At 31.8% G+C, this 14608-nt stretch overlaps 1 protein-coding gene across 1 annotated transcript; it reads left to right on the forward strand.

The window, feature by feature from the left end:
- Positions 1–737: 737 nt before the first annotated feature.
- Positions 738–12803, forward strand: LOC130893746 (uncharacterized). The gene is made up of 3 exons (XM_057800082.1): positions 738–893; positions 1022–1463; positions 12294–12803. Exons 1-3 carry the CDS (start codon positions 834–836, stop codon positions 12779–12781), a joined length of 990 nt encoding a protein of 329 aa, XP_057656065.1. The 5' UTR covers positions 738–833; the 3' UTR covers positions 12782–12803.
- The last annotated feature ends 1805 nt before the right edge of the window (positions 12804–14608 follow it).

Consider the following 14608-nt stretch of genomic DNA (forward strand, 5'->3'; position numbering starts at 1 on the left):
TGTAACAAGAGCTGTGCAGGTGGTTGCGCTTATCGGAAGGTTGATATTAAGTGAAGAGATTAACGCGCCGGAAGACCTGGACTATATATATACGCGACGAACTACGAAAAGATTTTGGGGAGTCGAGTGGTCTAACGGTAGTCAAACGTCGACGTCTGTGATTTACTTTTCATTAATTACTTTCAGTTTTCATTTTACTTTAACCAATTTTTCTTATTGTAAAATAAAATTATCATTAAATAATAACAAGAATTGTATTATTTTTTAAGCTGACTAAAACCGCAAAAATACCCTTTTTGGGGGTACATTCTCCCTCCACTTTTTTATCGCTTCTTCCTTTACTTTTTATTCAATGTTTACTTTCAATAATTCGTCTTCTTTTTTTTATTGTAAGGACTATTTTCTAAGAAATATTAAGTCTTTGTTGTAATGGCGTATTCGATTCATTGATTAATTTAAATTCTATTAGGAAAGCAACGAATTTATTATATTTAGAAGACAGTTAATATTTTTCAGAATTTTTTTAATTTTCTATATGATTTGTTACAAAATAATTTTTCTTTAGCACGCCTATGGCAAAGCGGACATTGCCGTCCGCCATATGCAACAACCATGTTGGGAGTCAACTTGGTTTATCGCTTCTTCCTTTACTTTTAATTCAATGTTAAATTTCAATAATTCGTCTTTTTTTTATTGGAAGGACAAATTTCTAAGAAACATTAAGTCACATTGGAACGGATTGGTTCGTGGATTTATAATTTTAATAAAATGATTTGACAAGATCTTTTGACAACTAATTTTCTAGAACTCTTTAAAGAAATTAATTTGTTGTAATGGCGTATTTATTCCACGAGCAGAAGAATAAAAAGTTGCACCATCCTATAGATGATAAAGTGAGTTTAAATTATATTATAAATTAACAAAAAAGAAGAGAGGAAACATCATTTGAAATAATTAAAATCCAATTTCAAAAGTTGAATATATGAAATATATTTTTATTTTAATTGATTTACATTTTTAGAATTTTCCAGATTACCGCAAATTAGTCGGGATTCGCAATGGTATTAATCTATTTAAAAATGACCATGACTCCAAAATTAATACAGATTGTCCTATATACATACATAAATACAATAAAATTCCAAGTTATAATGTAGCTAACGAAAATTTTGTTAACGTGGGGTTAGTTACCAGAAGAAATGATTTTGTCAAATCTATGCAGTATGAACATCCCAGAAAAATGTTGAATAGAATAGAAGAAACGTTTTGGGCTACTTGGAAGCCGAATAAAAGCAAAAATAAAGACGCACAAATTGAAAAACCGAAAACGCCACACAAAACTCATCGCAAACAAAAAAAAATAGAAAAAAACGATAAGGATAATACTCCTTACGGGGATGTAGCTGGAGAATTGATACAGTATTTCAATAAACCAAACTTCTCGACCAATGGATCAGCATCAGGTAAAACTTTTGTTTAATATTTCGTACTCTTACTAATCTGAACTATAGCCTATCTCTCCCTTTCTCTCACTAAATAAGTGCCTACTGATTTTCTACTTTGTGTCTACTAATCAAGTGAATTAGCGTGTATACGTTACTCTGAGATAAGCTCGCGAGCTAACGTGTTTTTAGAGGTTACAAAAATGATTCCTAAAACGAAACGCAAACCCTTTAACCGTAACCGTGAAGCGCGCCATATTGGACAGTTTAAAAAAGTGTTTGAAACTTCTCTTTCCCTTATAGTAGGGGAATATGACATATGACAGTCAGTCATCGCAGCATGTCATAGTTGTCAAAACAAATTCGACTACGAGTGTTTTAATACCGTATCGAAATTAGAAAGATGATTTTTAACTAGAAAATAACCATGCAGAAGGGGGATTTATAAAATTTATAGATGTGAATGCTCACACTTTCGACATAGTAAAGAGAACCGTCAGTTATAGTTATAATCATGCTGCGAGCTCAATGACTCTGAGAGCGTCACATAGTTCGCATTCAGCGATACTTCTATCTATCGGAAATGTGTTGGACGTTCGTTGACAAGTCGTATTTCATATCCGTAAATTGTTAGATTTTGACAGCTCTATTTTTTCCCATGGAGGCTATATCGTTTGTTTTTTATTTATTTTATTATTATTATTTTAACTTAACGAGTGTTACATTATGTGGTGGTACTAACTGTCTAGTTTTTTTTAAGAATTACGATGTGCATTCAACATTCAATAACTTATATATGCATTTAAAAACGGACATTATAATTAAAAATGATATTATGGAGAATACATCGTGGAGTTTCGATTTATTTGTCTCGTATCATTTTTTTTTCCTAAGAAGAACGTTTGATCACAGAACACGGTTAATTAAACAAATTTCTAGACTGGTTCTGTTTCAGTTTTTGTTCACGTTTCAACTCAGCTACTTTTACTTAGCTCAAATTAACAGCGCTCAGAAACATGGCGTCTGCTCCAGAACGTGTAGTCGCTTAGACGGATGAACTAACAATCTTTCCACCCACAAACATTCAACTGACGGTGATTTCTATTTTCGTTACCAATAAAATTGTTTTATATAGCAAGTTCTTTAGGTATTATATTAATTTATTACACAATTTTCATTCCAAGTTCCTTATAACGAGTTTTCTCAGCAAATTAAAGTTAGTTTTCAATTGCATTATTTTTATTATTGTACTTAATTTCTAACTACAAATTATATATAAAACATAAATTTGCATGCATGTGTGCACGATGTCTGCTGGACGTGTGCCGAATCGACACAATAATCAACTTTGTTCGTCCAGAGTGCCAATTTCTTGCAGTTTAACTAAAATACAGACCAGTGAAAGAATCGACGTCGTCCACTCCAAATCTAATTGGGTTACTTAAGGTCGTCGTCAAAACCCCTAATCCTGAGAGTCAGAGTTCAATTGCCCTTCCAGCAGAATCCTGCAAGCCAAGAAGAGCAGTTGTTGCGTGTACCATTCCATCCGCTACCAAAAGCGGACCAGGCTATCTTAAAGATTATATCAAATGACATTAGAATCAGGAGTACCACAATCTTGATGCTAATCAAGCAATAATTCATTCTGTCATATTATTTGATTTAGGTTTAACAATCAATTTGTTATAAAAATTAAATAAAATAAGTTTCAGTTTCTTTAGAATTACGAGATCTAGCTATTAAATAATGAGACTGGTTACGAAAAAGGATTTTATTATAAAAATTATTCTTCATTCGAATGTTCTCCTTCCACATACCCCCCGCCCCTCGCCACACACCTTTCCGTGCATTTTTTCCATTGATCAAAGAAGTGCTGGAAGTCATCTTTGGTGAAGGCCTTTAGGAAATCTGCCGTGTTTTGCTTTACGGCTCCCATCGACTCAAATTGGGTCCCTTTTAAAGCATATCTTTTCCTAACCCTCAACGAAATCTGAGTAGACCAGTTGACGCAAGAGCTTTTGGTCAGAAGTCAGATGTTTTGGCACTTAGCACAGACTTTTGCCATGTGTAATTCCTCGTGTAAAATGTTTCTAGCCGTTTCTTTGTCGGCGTTTATACCCTCGACAATCATCCGGATGCTCCTCGAATATCTGCACGCACAATTTGGTTGATTTTGGTCAGTGTTTCCGGAGTCACAGAGCGATTTGGGCGTTGGTCATCTTCAATGCTGTCTCGGCCCTCACTAAAGCTTTTAAACCACTCAAAAACACGCGCACGAGGTAGAGAATTGTCCCCATAGGCCTCTTGCAACAATTTATAGCATTGAGTCGGAGTTTTTTTCAATTTAAGGAGAAATTCAAGATTGATACATTGCTACGAGAAAAAACACGTTCGTTTCACACCGCTACTGCACAAATACTATAATAGTGACGGAAACGTGTTTTGGGACGTGCATAGACAAGATAAAGATACTCAACGCGCCTAGGGTGCCCTCTAGGCGCGCAATCTCGTTATTTAATAGCCATACCTCGTATATCCTGTGTCTATTAGCATTGTATAAAGAATAGGATATTAGGTTAACTTTATGAGGATATTATTTAACGAGGTTCACGCCACCAATAGATGGCGATGGAGAGTTGGCGTCCACAGCACGTTTTTTCTTACTGTACGTCGTAGCTTGAATTACATGTTTTATTAGTTTTGGTTGCCGAAGTAACCCAATAACAGAGGGCGCCAAAATTATTTAAAATATTATATTCAACCCTTAAGCTGTGTTGTAAAGTTTCTTATTTTGGGTGCCTATAGCAAAGTTGAAATTTCAGTTCATTATTGTATTGTGTTCATTGTGTTATTATTGAGTTTGGTTGGTTGTACATTTGGATTATTTTTTTATTTGAGAATCTTTGATCTTGGATATATATTTCATTTTTATAAGGTAAGTGGATATTATTACAATTAATATACATCACTACTCTCTTAGTTAACAGCTTAAAATTTCGAAAAAAAAAACTGTATATTTAGCGAATTACTTACTAAAATGTATTTATATAACAAATAATCTTTTTTTCTTTTCCATTTCTGATCAATGGCTGGAAATAAGTGTGTTTATTTTAAGTGTGGACTAAGTAAGAGATCAGATCCTACAATTAAAATGTACCGATTTCCTGTGAATGGTCCTACCAGATGTCAAAAATGGATCATACACTCGGGTGAGTTATTCTTAAGACAATTATTTTTCATAAAGGAATAAAAAATAGTGAATGTGACTAAATGACTGTTTACAAATGTTCAATACTAAACATAAGTAGGTATTTAATTATTAAATACCTAAATAAAAGATAATTCGTCTAATAGTTTTTTCTGATAATGAGTTTATTTGTATTATGGTCGCATTGCATATTATACGAGTACAATGATTTATTACTACAAATTCCAAATCCATTCAATCTTATAAACTTATCAAAAGTACTTGAATCATACCTAAATTTAAAATTAGAAGCCACCTTTATATTAAAGACAAACAGAATAGAAATAAAACATTTTTGAATATATTTCAAACTTATACATAAATACAAGTAACCGAATACAAAGGACTGAACTTTTATATTTCATAAAAATTGTAATAGTATTTTTTATTTTTTAAATTTATGAACTAAGAACATAATAATAAGGTAGTGTGTCTGTGTGTTTATGTTTGGAAATTATCCTGTCAATGAGGCAAAAATTTCACCTGTTCAAATGTATATAGACCGTTTTTTATCACATAATATGTAATATAATATATGAGTAGACCTTTTACCTGCTTTTATTATACCATTAAACAAACAGATGGTTTTGTAAGCATTTATGGTCTCATTGTAAAATATAAGCCCTGAAAATTGAAGGTAACAACAAGCTCCTCAAGTACATTTTTCCAGTCGCACATTATGAATGAATTTATCATTCCAACAAATATTGATGTTAGTTATTTATTTCATAATTTACCTATCCATAACTTCCTACAGTGATAATAGAAACAGCCTATTTAAAACTATATAACAAATTAATTATTTTTAAAAAATGTTACGTATAAAAAATCCTGGAGAAGAGCAATTTATATTTTCAACTGTAGTAGTTGGTGTCTTTTTTGTAACGTTATAACTATATTAAATATGACGTCTTGGATATATTTTTTGTGTTGTACTTTAATAGGTTATAATTTCAAAAATATTTGACTCATGCTTAATTATCTGTAACAGATTTGTGAATAAAATTATTTTGTTAAATTAGTACCAGTCCTAATATAAATATATTTAACTCAACTATGAGCTCAGTGATAATATTTCTATATTACTTTGTGGTCAATCCAAAAAGTATAAATAGATAATACAATAAATAATATTTTCTTCTTCTTCTTATTTTAAGACTATGTCTTGTGTTTTCAAAGAGGCAGCCTAAGTTGTGACTGCGAGGACCAGCTCTCATACCAGCGCTTTGGTGGTCTTCCAGGCGGTCTACTTGTATTGGGTCTTTGCGATTTTCGCCAGTCGATCGTTGTTCATTCTATTGACATGATCTCTCCATGCTCTTCTTCTAGTTCTGGCCCATCTCACTATATCCGGAACGTCACACATTCTTCTAATTTCATTGCTCCTTATTCTGTCTCTTGGTGTTTTCCCTGTGATTGAGCGTAATGTCTTCATCTCGGTCGTTCTAAGAATCCGCTTAGTAGTTGCAGTCTCCGCCCTCGTTTCTATGGCGTATGTCATTACTGGTCTGACACAAGTTTTATATATCCGTGTTTTGCTTTCGATACTTAAAAATTTATTCCTCCATATCACGGTTCGAAGGAATCCTGATATCCTAGATGCTGCTGTTGTTTGCGTTTTGACTTCTTGTTTCAAGTTCCTATTGCTCGTGATGTTAACCCCTAAATAATATTTAAAAGACATTACCTGTTCTACACTTTTATTATAAATTGCCAGTTTGCATCTTCTTGGTTCTCTCGCTATTGTCAAGGATTGTGTCTTTTGTTTCGATATGATCATATTGAATTTTCCTGCAACTGTTTCAAATCTGTGTAGCAGTTTTTGCAGATTATCCTCATCTTCGGATATCACAACCGCGTCATCAGCGTAGCAAACTATCTTAAACTCATGTTTTCCCATTCTGTATCCTCTGCCTGCCGTTTTGACTTCTTTTATGATTTCGTCCACTATAATGTTGAAGAGTATTGGGCTGAGACTATCTCCTTGTCTGTGCTATTACATATGTGCTATTTCCGTTGTTCATGTCCCTAATGATGTCTATTGTCCTTTGGTTTACGCCTCGTTTTTTTAGTAGCTCAATGACGTCATGTAATCTCACTCTGTCAAATGCTTTTGTTAAGTCTATGAAGCACATAAACGCGGTTTTATTGTATTCTATGGCCTTTTCGGCAATCTGTCTTAAGATGAATATAGCGTCTATGGTTGATCTATTGTGTCTAAATCCCTGTTGTTCTTCGCTCATGCCGCTACTTGAGATTTCTTCTGCAATAATTTTTGTTAGTAATTTTGAAGTCGTGCTTAGGAGGCTGATCCCTCTATAATTATTTGGATCTTTCTTTTCCCCTTTTTTAAAGACGGGGATCGTTATGCTTACTTTCCATTCCTCTGGTCGTATATCTTGTTGAACATGACATGCATTTGGTCTATTAATTCATTGCCACCATATTTAAGAAGCTCGTTATTAATGTTATCCAGCCCTGGTGATTTCCTATTTTTCATCTTGCGCATTGTTGCTTCAATTTTGTCTTTTGATATTAATTGTTGTTGGATGTCTTCTCCTTCCCCAGAATAATATTTTCGATGATTATAACTTTTGGCTCTCCAATGTGAAACCAAGACCGGTGCTGGGTTAGTTGGTACACTTATCGATAAGGATGAGGCCATTGTATAAATATCTTTACACAATGATAAAACTGACAAAACGATTATATAAGTAGGTATTTTAGTAATAGTTGATAGGACAATTTTTTTTTCTTTATTAGAGTTTTTTTATTTATTGGTCTTATCCAAATTTTCGCATTGATCCATAACTTTCAATACAAAGCCAATGAATATAATATTTATATTAAAATCAGATTATTTAAATATTTTTGGTACGTATATATACTTATTTGTATATTTTTTATTTCAGGTTTTGTTACAATTCTTTTAAATGGTCTTTTTTGTTTGATTTTAAAAACCAAGAAATTTCAATGATGTGTATTTCTTTTTGAGAATGATACACAGGTATGGAATTATCTTAACACAATTCGGGAAAATTCTGGCATTCCGACGATGATATGAGATACAATTAGGAAAATTCCAAATAAGGGTACTACTAGTCGTTATTCCATTTATGCCCGTTATTGAAATGAAATAAATTAAAGTTTTTGAACATAAAAAATACTTTACCATAACCATTACAATAAATATGTATGTTAACATTGATGTTCCTTATTTCAGGTAATGCTGTTTTGGCAAACCTAAGCCAGTAATCACTAAGAAATAAGCTGATCTGCAGCAAACATTTCAGTAAAAATATTAATCAGTGTAAAAGATTGCCTACTACTTCTGTACCATTCCGCTACAAAAATGATGAAGGTTCAGAAAGTGAAAATCGGATAGGGAAAATTTGGATGAACAAATAATTCAATTGATTGTTTCCTCACATCCACAAACATATTCAAATAGTGATTCATTCCAGAAATATTGACATGTCACATAGTTCTATCAGTAACCATGAAGATGAAGAGTGGTTGAAAGAGTTACAGAACCTACCATATTGTTCTATGGGAATTGGAGGTAGGAAACAGTCATTGCAAGAAGAAAATGAACGGTTGCGAAAGGAACTAACCAATGTTAGGAAAAAAAGTCAATAACCTGAATACTCAATTGAGGGCTACAAAAAAAAAAGAATTATTAAAACGCAATTCTTTGCGAACGTTTTGTATGGAGCAGGAACTTAACAAAATCTCTTGTGAATATGCAATTAGGACATAAGATGAAATCCCCATGGTTACTAACTTAAAAGAAAACTGTCCTGTCATTATTTTATAAAGGACCTAAGACATACAGATATTTGCGACAAAAGGGTTTATTTTACCAGCAGTATCAACAGTGACATCATGGGTTGCCAATTTCCGTTGCAAACCTGGATTCAATAAAAAAATTTTATGCTCCTTACTTTAAAGGCGGATACGTTACTGCCTTACGAGAAGAAATGTATTTTGATGTTCGACGAAATGTCTATTAAGAAGAATCTTGAGTTTAACATGAAAACAGATTTAATTGAGGGTTTCGAAGATCTGGGCGAGTTTGGAGGAAAGCCTTTCCCTGCCAGTGAAGCTCTAGTTCTCGTGATCAGAGGAATCTATAGCAACTGGAAAATTCCTATTGCCCACTTTGTATCGAATGGTGGGGTATCATAAGCTTCTTTATGGTGTATAATTAACAAGGCATTGGTAAAACTTAGTGAGACAAAACTAGACACTATAGGCATAGTGTGTTATTTATCAACTACCAATCAAAAACTCATAAAGCATTTGGGGGTTAACAAAAACCAATCTTATTTTTTTCATAATGAGAAAAAATATTATGTTGAAATGCGTTAGAAATAATTTTTTGAACAATAGTTTATGATAAATGGAGCAAAACAGGAAAGGCCTTATTGAAACTGACTGATAAGCACATCAATCCGAATTCTTTCGAAAAAATGAAGGTAAAATTAGCTGCCCACAGTGTTTATAATGCCATAATGACATCTTTGGAAACTGGTGAACTTATTTTAAGTACAGCTAAAAACACGCCTAACTTTGTTCTAACCACGAACAATTTATTTGATGCCCTGAATAGTACACGTGCTAGCAGCTTTAAGCTCAGGATATGATTTATTGGAAAATCTATACAAAGTTGGAAAAAAGAAAAATTTGACCAGACCTGATAGCTTTGATGCTTTTCTTCTCACCATTAACTCCGTTAAACAATTTGCAAATGATCAAAGAAATGAAGGTTTCAATTATTTATTCACAGGCAGAAGATCCACTTGAAAATCAATTTTCTGTTTAACGTCAAAGAGGAGGCTATAACAGAAACCCAACAGTGAATGCATTCGAGCTGCATTCAGTCAACTGGATGATGTTGATAATATACTGCTTTTAGCAACAGATGACAATGAAGCTTCATTAAATCATCATGCGGAAAAACGGATTTATCCACCAATTCAATTTCTTCCGAGGTACATTCAAATGATATTGCGACGTTAGAAAATTGTTCTGTAGTATATTTTGGGGGTTATTTAATTAAAAAATGTTTAGATTGCTTCAATTGCAAAGACTGTTAAGTCAGTTTAGAAGCTTCTGATGACATCAACAGTGTACAAGTGTAAATGATAAGTGTGCATTGAAAACTCCAACAACATTATTGAAAAATTTCACCATGATAGTACTTAATAGCTTCGACAAAAATATACGGAAAATTTCAGATAATAAAATAATATTGAATTTGAAAAAGAAAATTGTTGGAAAAATAAAAAAAATTCTTCCCGAGTGGTATGCAACAAATGCAATCTGTGGTTGTAGTCATAGGCAATACATTTTCAATTTATTATTGCGAACTCAGATTTTCAAATATTGTAAAACTTTTTCAAGTTCATTAAAAACTAGACAAACTAAAAAAAAATGATAAATTATCAATAATTCAGCATAACTGAACAACCAATATATTTTGTATGTTTCTTATGGTATATTCTTTCTGTTTTTTTTTTGGTAAATCAATACAGAATCTTTTTTATGTCAACGTTTCGGTAGCGTTGGTCCAGCTACCGTTATGGAGAATAATGTTTTGTAAAATTGTTGGTCCCTAGCTAACATTAATGAAAAAATTCGAAAACTAGAACATCAATAATATTATATATAATAAGATGGTTTAAGTCTGAAGCAAAAAATTTTCGTACATTTTTCAAGGTCCATCAAGGTGAATATTGAAATATTTGTGTGGATTTTAGTTTGATTTCCAATATTCAACAATAAAAAGAATAATGAATGACCAATAATAATCAACGTTTTAAATTCTACATGTACTACATTTTTGGGGTTTTACAGTCTTCTTAACGGAGATTCAGGTTTGTTTGTGGATTTTGTCCATTTCTTTCTGTGGTCAAAATTAAGAGCTACTTTGTATATATTTTCATGATAACACACAGTCCAATCAAGTCGGGTACTGGTTATAATAAAAATAATTTCCAGAAAACAAAAATATTAGAATGTGAATAATGTTCCGAAGCAACATTATAATACTTTTTAACAAACATTTTGAGAATTTGAAAAATTACAATAAATTTACTCAACTTGTTGATCATTCGAATTTCCCATTAACAATGTTGTAGCTGTAAAATACACAAGGAATATATAAAGGACCGTACTACTTGTAGTTTCTGATAATTTTTTCAAACGCTCAGTCTATAATTATTATACATAATTTTATATCAACAATTTCATAAAAAGTGTAGTTATTATTGTTACTTTATTTAATATTTCTGTTCGATATTTTCTAATAAATTCATTTACTAAAACTTTGAGTGTTTTATTTAGTTATCTAATATGAAGGATGCAATTACCACAGATCAAAAATCCGTGATTCCCGACGTTTATGCCAAAATCTAATATTTTTTTATTTACATTCATTTATTTCAATTTATTCATAATGTACTTCATAACTTCACATTGTATTGAAAATACAAAATTTTAACTCATCCCACTCTATTTATATTAAAATCCGTCTGTTTACAATTTAACTGAAAGTCCAAGCATTAGGTAATGCCATAAGATGTTGATTGCCCAACCGACCTCTGACCTGTTAGAACCTTCATGCTAAAAAATTATCATCTAGGTATCTTTAGAAGTATAAGCAATAAATAGATTTAGTAAGTTCCGAATATCGACGACGGCATTTCTTCAAGAAAGGACATATTGCTTGAAGAATTCTACAATGTCATTGATTGAATTATTAGTACGATATTGTATTATGATACATTTAGTATATTTCATTTGGTTACGTTCAAAATATTAGTATAGTTAGAACTTTTTACAAGTTATTGTTTTTCATTTTATCAAATATATTAATACAGTACGAAAGCGGAATAAAATCAAAACGGGAAAATGCATAAATCACATAAATCAACTGAAAGTTAAAAAAACACACACAAAATAGCCAGGACTTATTTTTTCGCCTCTTCAAAATATCATCAAAATATGAATGTTTCAAAAATACATTCATGACCGAGGTTCTGAAATCGCAAATTCATATTATTTCAGTCACCAAAGGAAAGTATATATATTTTATATACCTCTGTGCAAGGATCCTTCTTTCTATCCCAAATTTAAGTGATTAACAGATTAGTGAAATATTATTTGTTTCATTTGCTAGTGCTATACGAACCCATTACAAAAATCTTTTTTTATATACATTGAAATTCGGTTCGGTTTCGATGAATACATGCTATAACATTATTAAAAACAGGATATTTCAAAATTTGTGTCAATAGGTAATTTGTGTCACTGCCGGCAACAATGTACTGTCGGTTAGAATTTCGAAGATAAAGAAAACTTCACATTTGATTGGGATCTTTCCAAAAAAATTTAGTTGTTGAAAATAGTGCTGTTTATTTCAGATGGCACTAAGCTACGGGTCATTGTTATGAAGAACGAGCGTAAAAGTAACTAGATGACGCGCAAAATTGCCTCAAATGGTTTTAACATTATCACTGTTCTATTATCCTATTCTTTATACAATACTATTAGTCATTTTCCCTTTTATGTGACGCAAAGTTATTAACAATTTGTTACAGAAGAGAAAGAAGTTTCGAATCAATACGAAATGACGTCATTTTCTAAGCCTGCGGTAAAAATTACATCTTTTCCTGCGATTGCGAACGATGAAGTAGAAGTGGAAAAACCACCGGAAACTATAAACGAACCAACATCAGAGAAAACCGATCAACCTATTGCTTCCGTATCCACCGAAATTTTGAACCCTGATCAACCCAGTCATATTTCTCTCGATACCAAAGACGAAAGCGATGACGTAAAATTATTTAAACATACGGATTCGTTTGTGATTAACGAAAAAAAGATGTCGGAACCGAAAGGAATCCATTTTCAACAACCGAAATGCATTAAATTGTATAAAAAAACAGCTTTAACTAATTATATAAAAGGAGGTACATATCCGTTGAAAGTGCAGAAGAAAAAAGAGTCGACGATGAGAAATTTCAGATTAGGACCACCAGGGCAGCTCGTAGTAACCGGCAGTTCTTATAACAAATATATTCGCTGAAATACAGAAAGATTTGAATGAATTTTCAGTGTTTTATTTGTATGACATGTAACTGTGAAGAAATCTTTAAAATTTCACATATTCAAATCAGTATTGTCAAATCTCAAAACTTGAGTAGCAACCCTCGTTGAAGTTCATTCAGTATATGCCAGGTGTTCGTTACGTTAGTTGCTCAGCACTTAGTTCTTTTACACACATAGCTATTCATTTGAAACTAATTAAAGACACTAGTAGTGACTCAACGGGGATTAGTTGGTGAATCGAGTCTGTAATTAGTTTCAAATGAGTAGCTTCGTATGTAGAAGGCGTTAGGGTATGTGGTGTTTTACGAGTTTGTGCCGGCAATCAACCAGAGTACAAATTAATAAAGCGACATCTAGCGATATCTAGAAACTTCTTCACATTAACCTCGGCAAAAAACTGGCCTCAATATCAAAGATGCTTCCTCGCAACCTCCTGCACCTAACCACTCATTAAATTTTGATGTTTTTTCCTCAAATTGTAGATTGATTTCTCGTATACTTAATGCAAGTTTTAAATTGGGCTTATACTGGGTGCGTCTATGAGACGAAGTTCATTTTTCTAAATTTTCAACACCCCGTAACAATCATAGCAGCTAGTTTAAACTGAAATCACAATTAATCCTGATCCAAACTACTATAAATTATCTTACGACTCTTATAAAAGGCAGTTGGCTTGTTAAGTACACTGAATCGTTTTCTATAATATTCTATGTTCAACCATAAGATTTTGAAAAAGAAGAATTTCATACCTAACCACAGATTAAAATATGATTGGAATCTTCAACTTAATTTATTCACCTCAAAGATTTTTATTTCGTTCTCCACTTTTGTTTTTATACAAATAAAAAACAAATGCTTATTTTTAATATGTTTTATTGAATAAAATTATCGATAATTTGATTATATTGAATAATTTCTATACTTTTCAATATTCTATGTTCAACCGCGAGAGAGATTTTCAAAAAAGAAGAACTACCCATAGATTACAATATGAAAAGAGAGTTCACTCTCATCAATAACTGATTTATCTATTTAAGCTGTGCTTCAGAGCTGCAATTAGAACGAGAGAGGTAACTTTTAAACCTATAAAATAGTTTAAAAAGCACAAATCGACTATAAATTGCTTTTTACGACTTTTACAGATTTTTTAAGGAACCCAAAATTCAATGTAACTCTAATAGGTCGATATATTACTACACCAAAATAAAGTTTTACCAGAAAATTAAATCAAATTTTTTTGATTTTGTTGTTTGCAATAAACGATTCTTGCTACCTTTTATTCGATTGAAATAAATTAATTCAAAATTTACGCGTACATTAACTACCCTCTGTACTTTTTAACATTCTATGTTCAAGCACAAGACAATTGTTCATTTAAAAAAAGAAGAATATGAGGTTTAATCACAGATCAAAATATGAATAGAGAGCTCACTCTCTTGAATCAATAATCACTAACATCTAAATTATTTTAGCATCGTATCTATGATTAAAAGGATATATAAAATATATTGAATCGATTATTTTCGATGTTTTATTGTTTTATTTTCAAACGATTAGAATAGTTAATTCACCAAACTTGATCAATCTAAATATTTTATTACCGATTTTTTCAACAACTTTGTTAGTTCGTCATTTGATTTTGATTGTTTGTAACAAACAATTCTTCATTCTCAATTTATTCGATTGTAAAAAATTAATTCAAAATTTACGAGTTCACCAACCACCTTCTGTACTTTTTAACATTCTATGTTCAAGCACAAATCTATTGTTGATTTAAAAAAAGAAGAATGTTTGTCTTAAATTC

Source organism: Diorhabda carinulata, chromosome 5 (assembly GCF_026250575.1).
Source record: "Diorhabda carinulata isolate Delta chromosome 5, icDioCari1.1, whole genome shotgun sequence".
Taxonomy (NCBI): Eukaryota; Metazoa; Arthropoda; class Insecta; order Coleoptera; family Chrysomelidae; genus Diorhabda; species Diorhabda carinulata.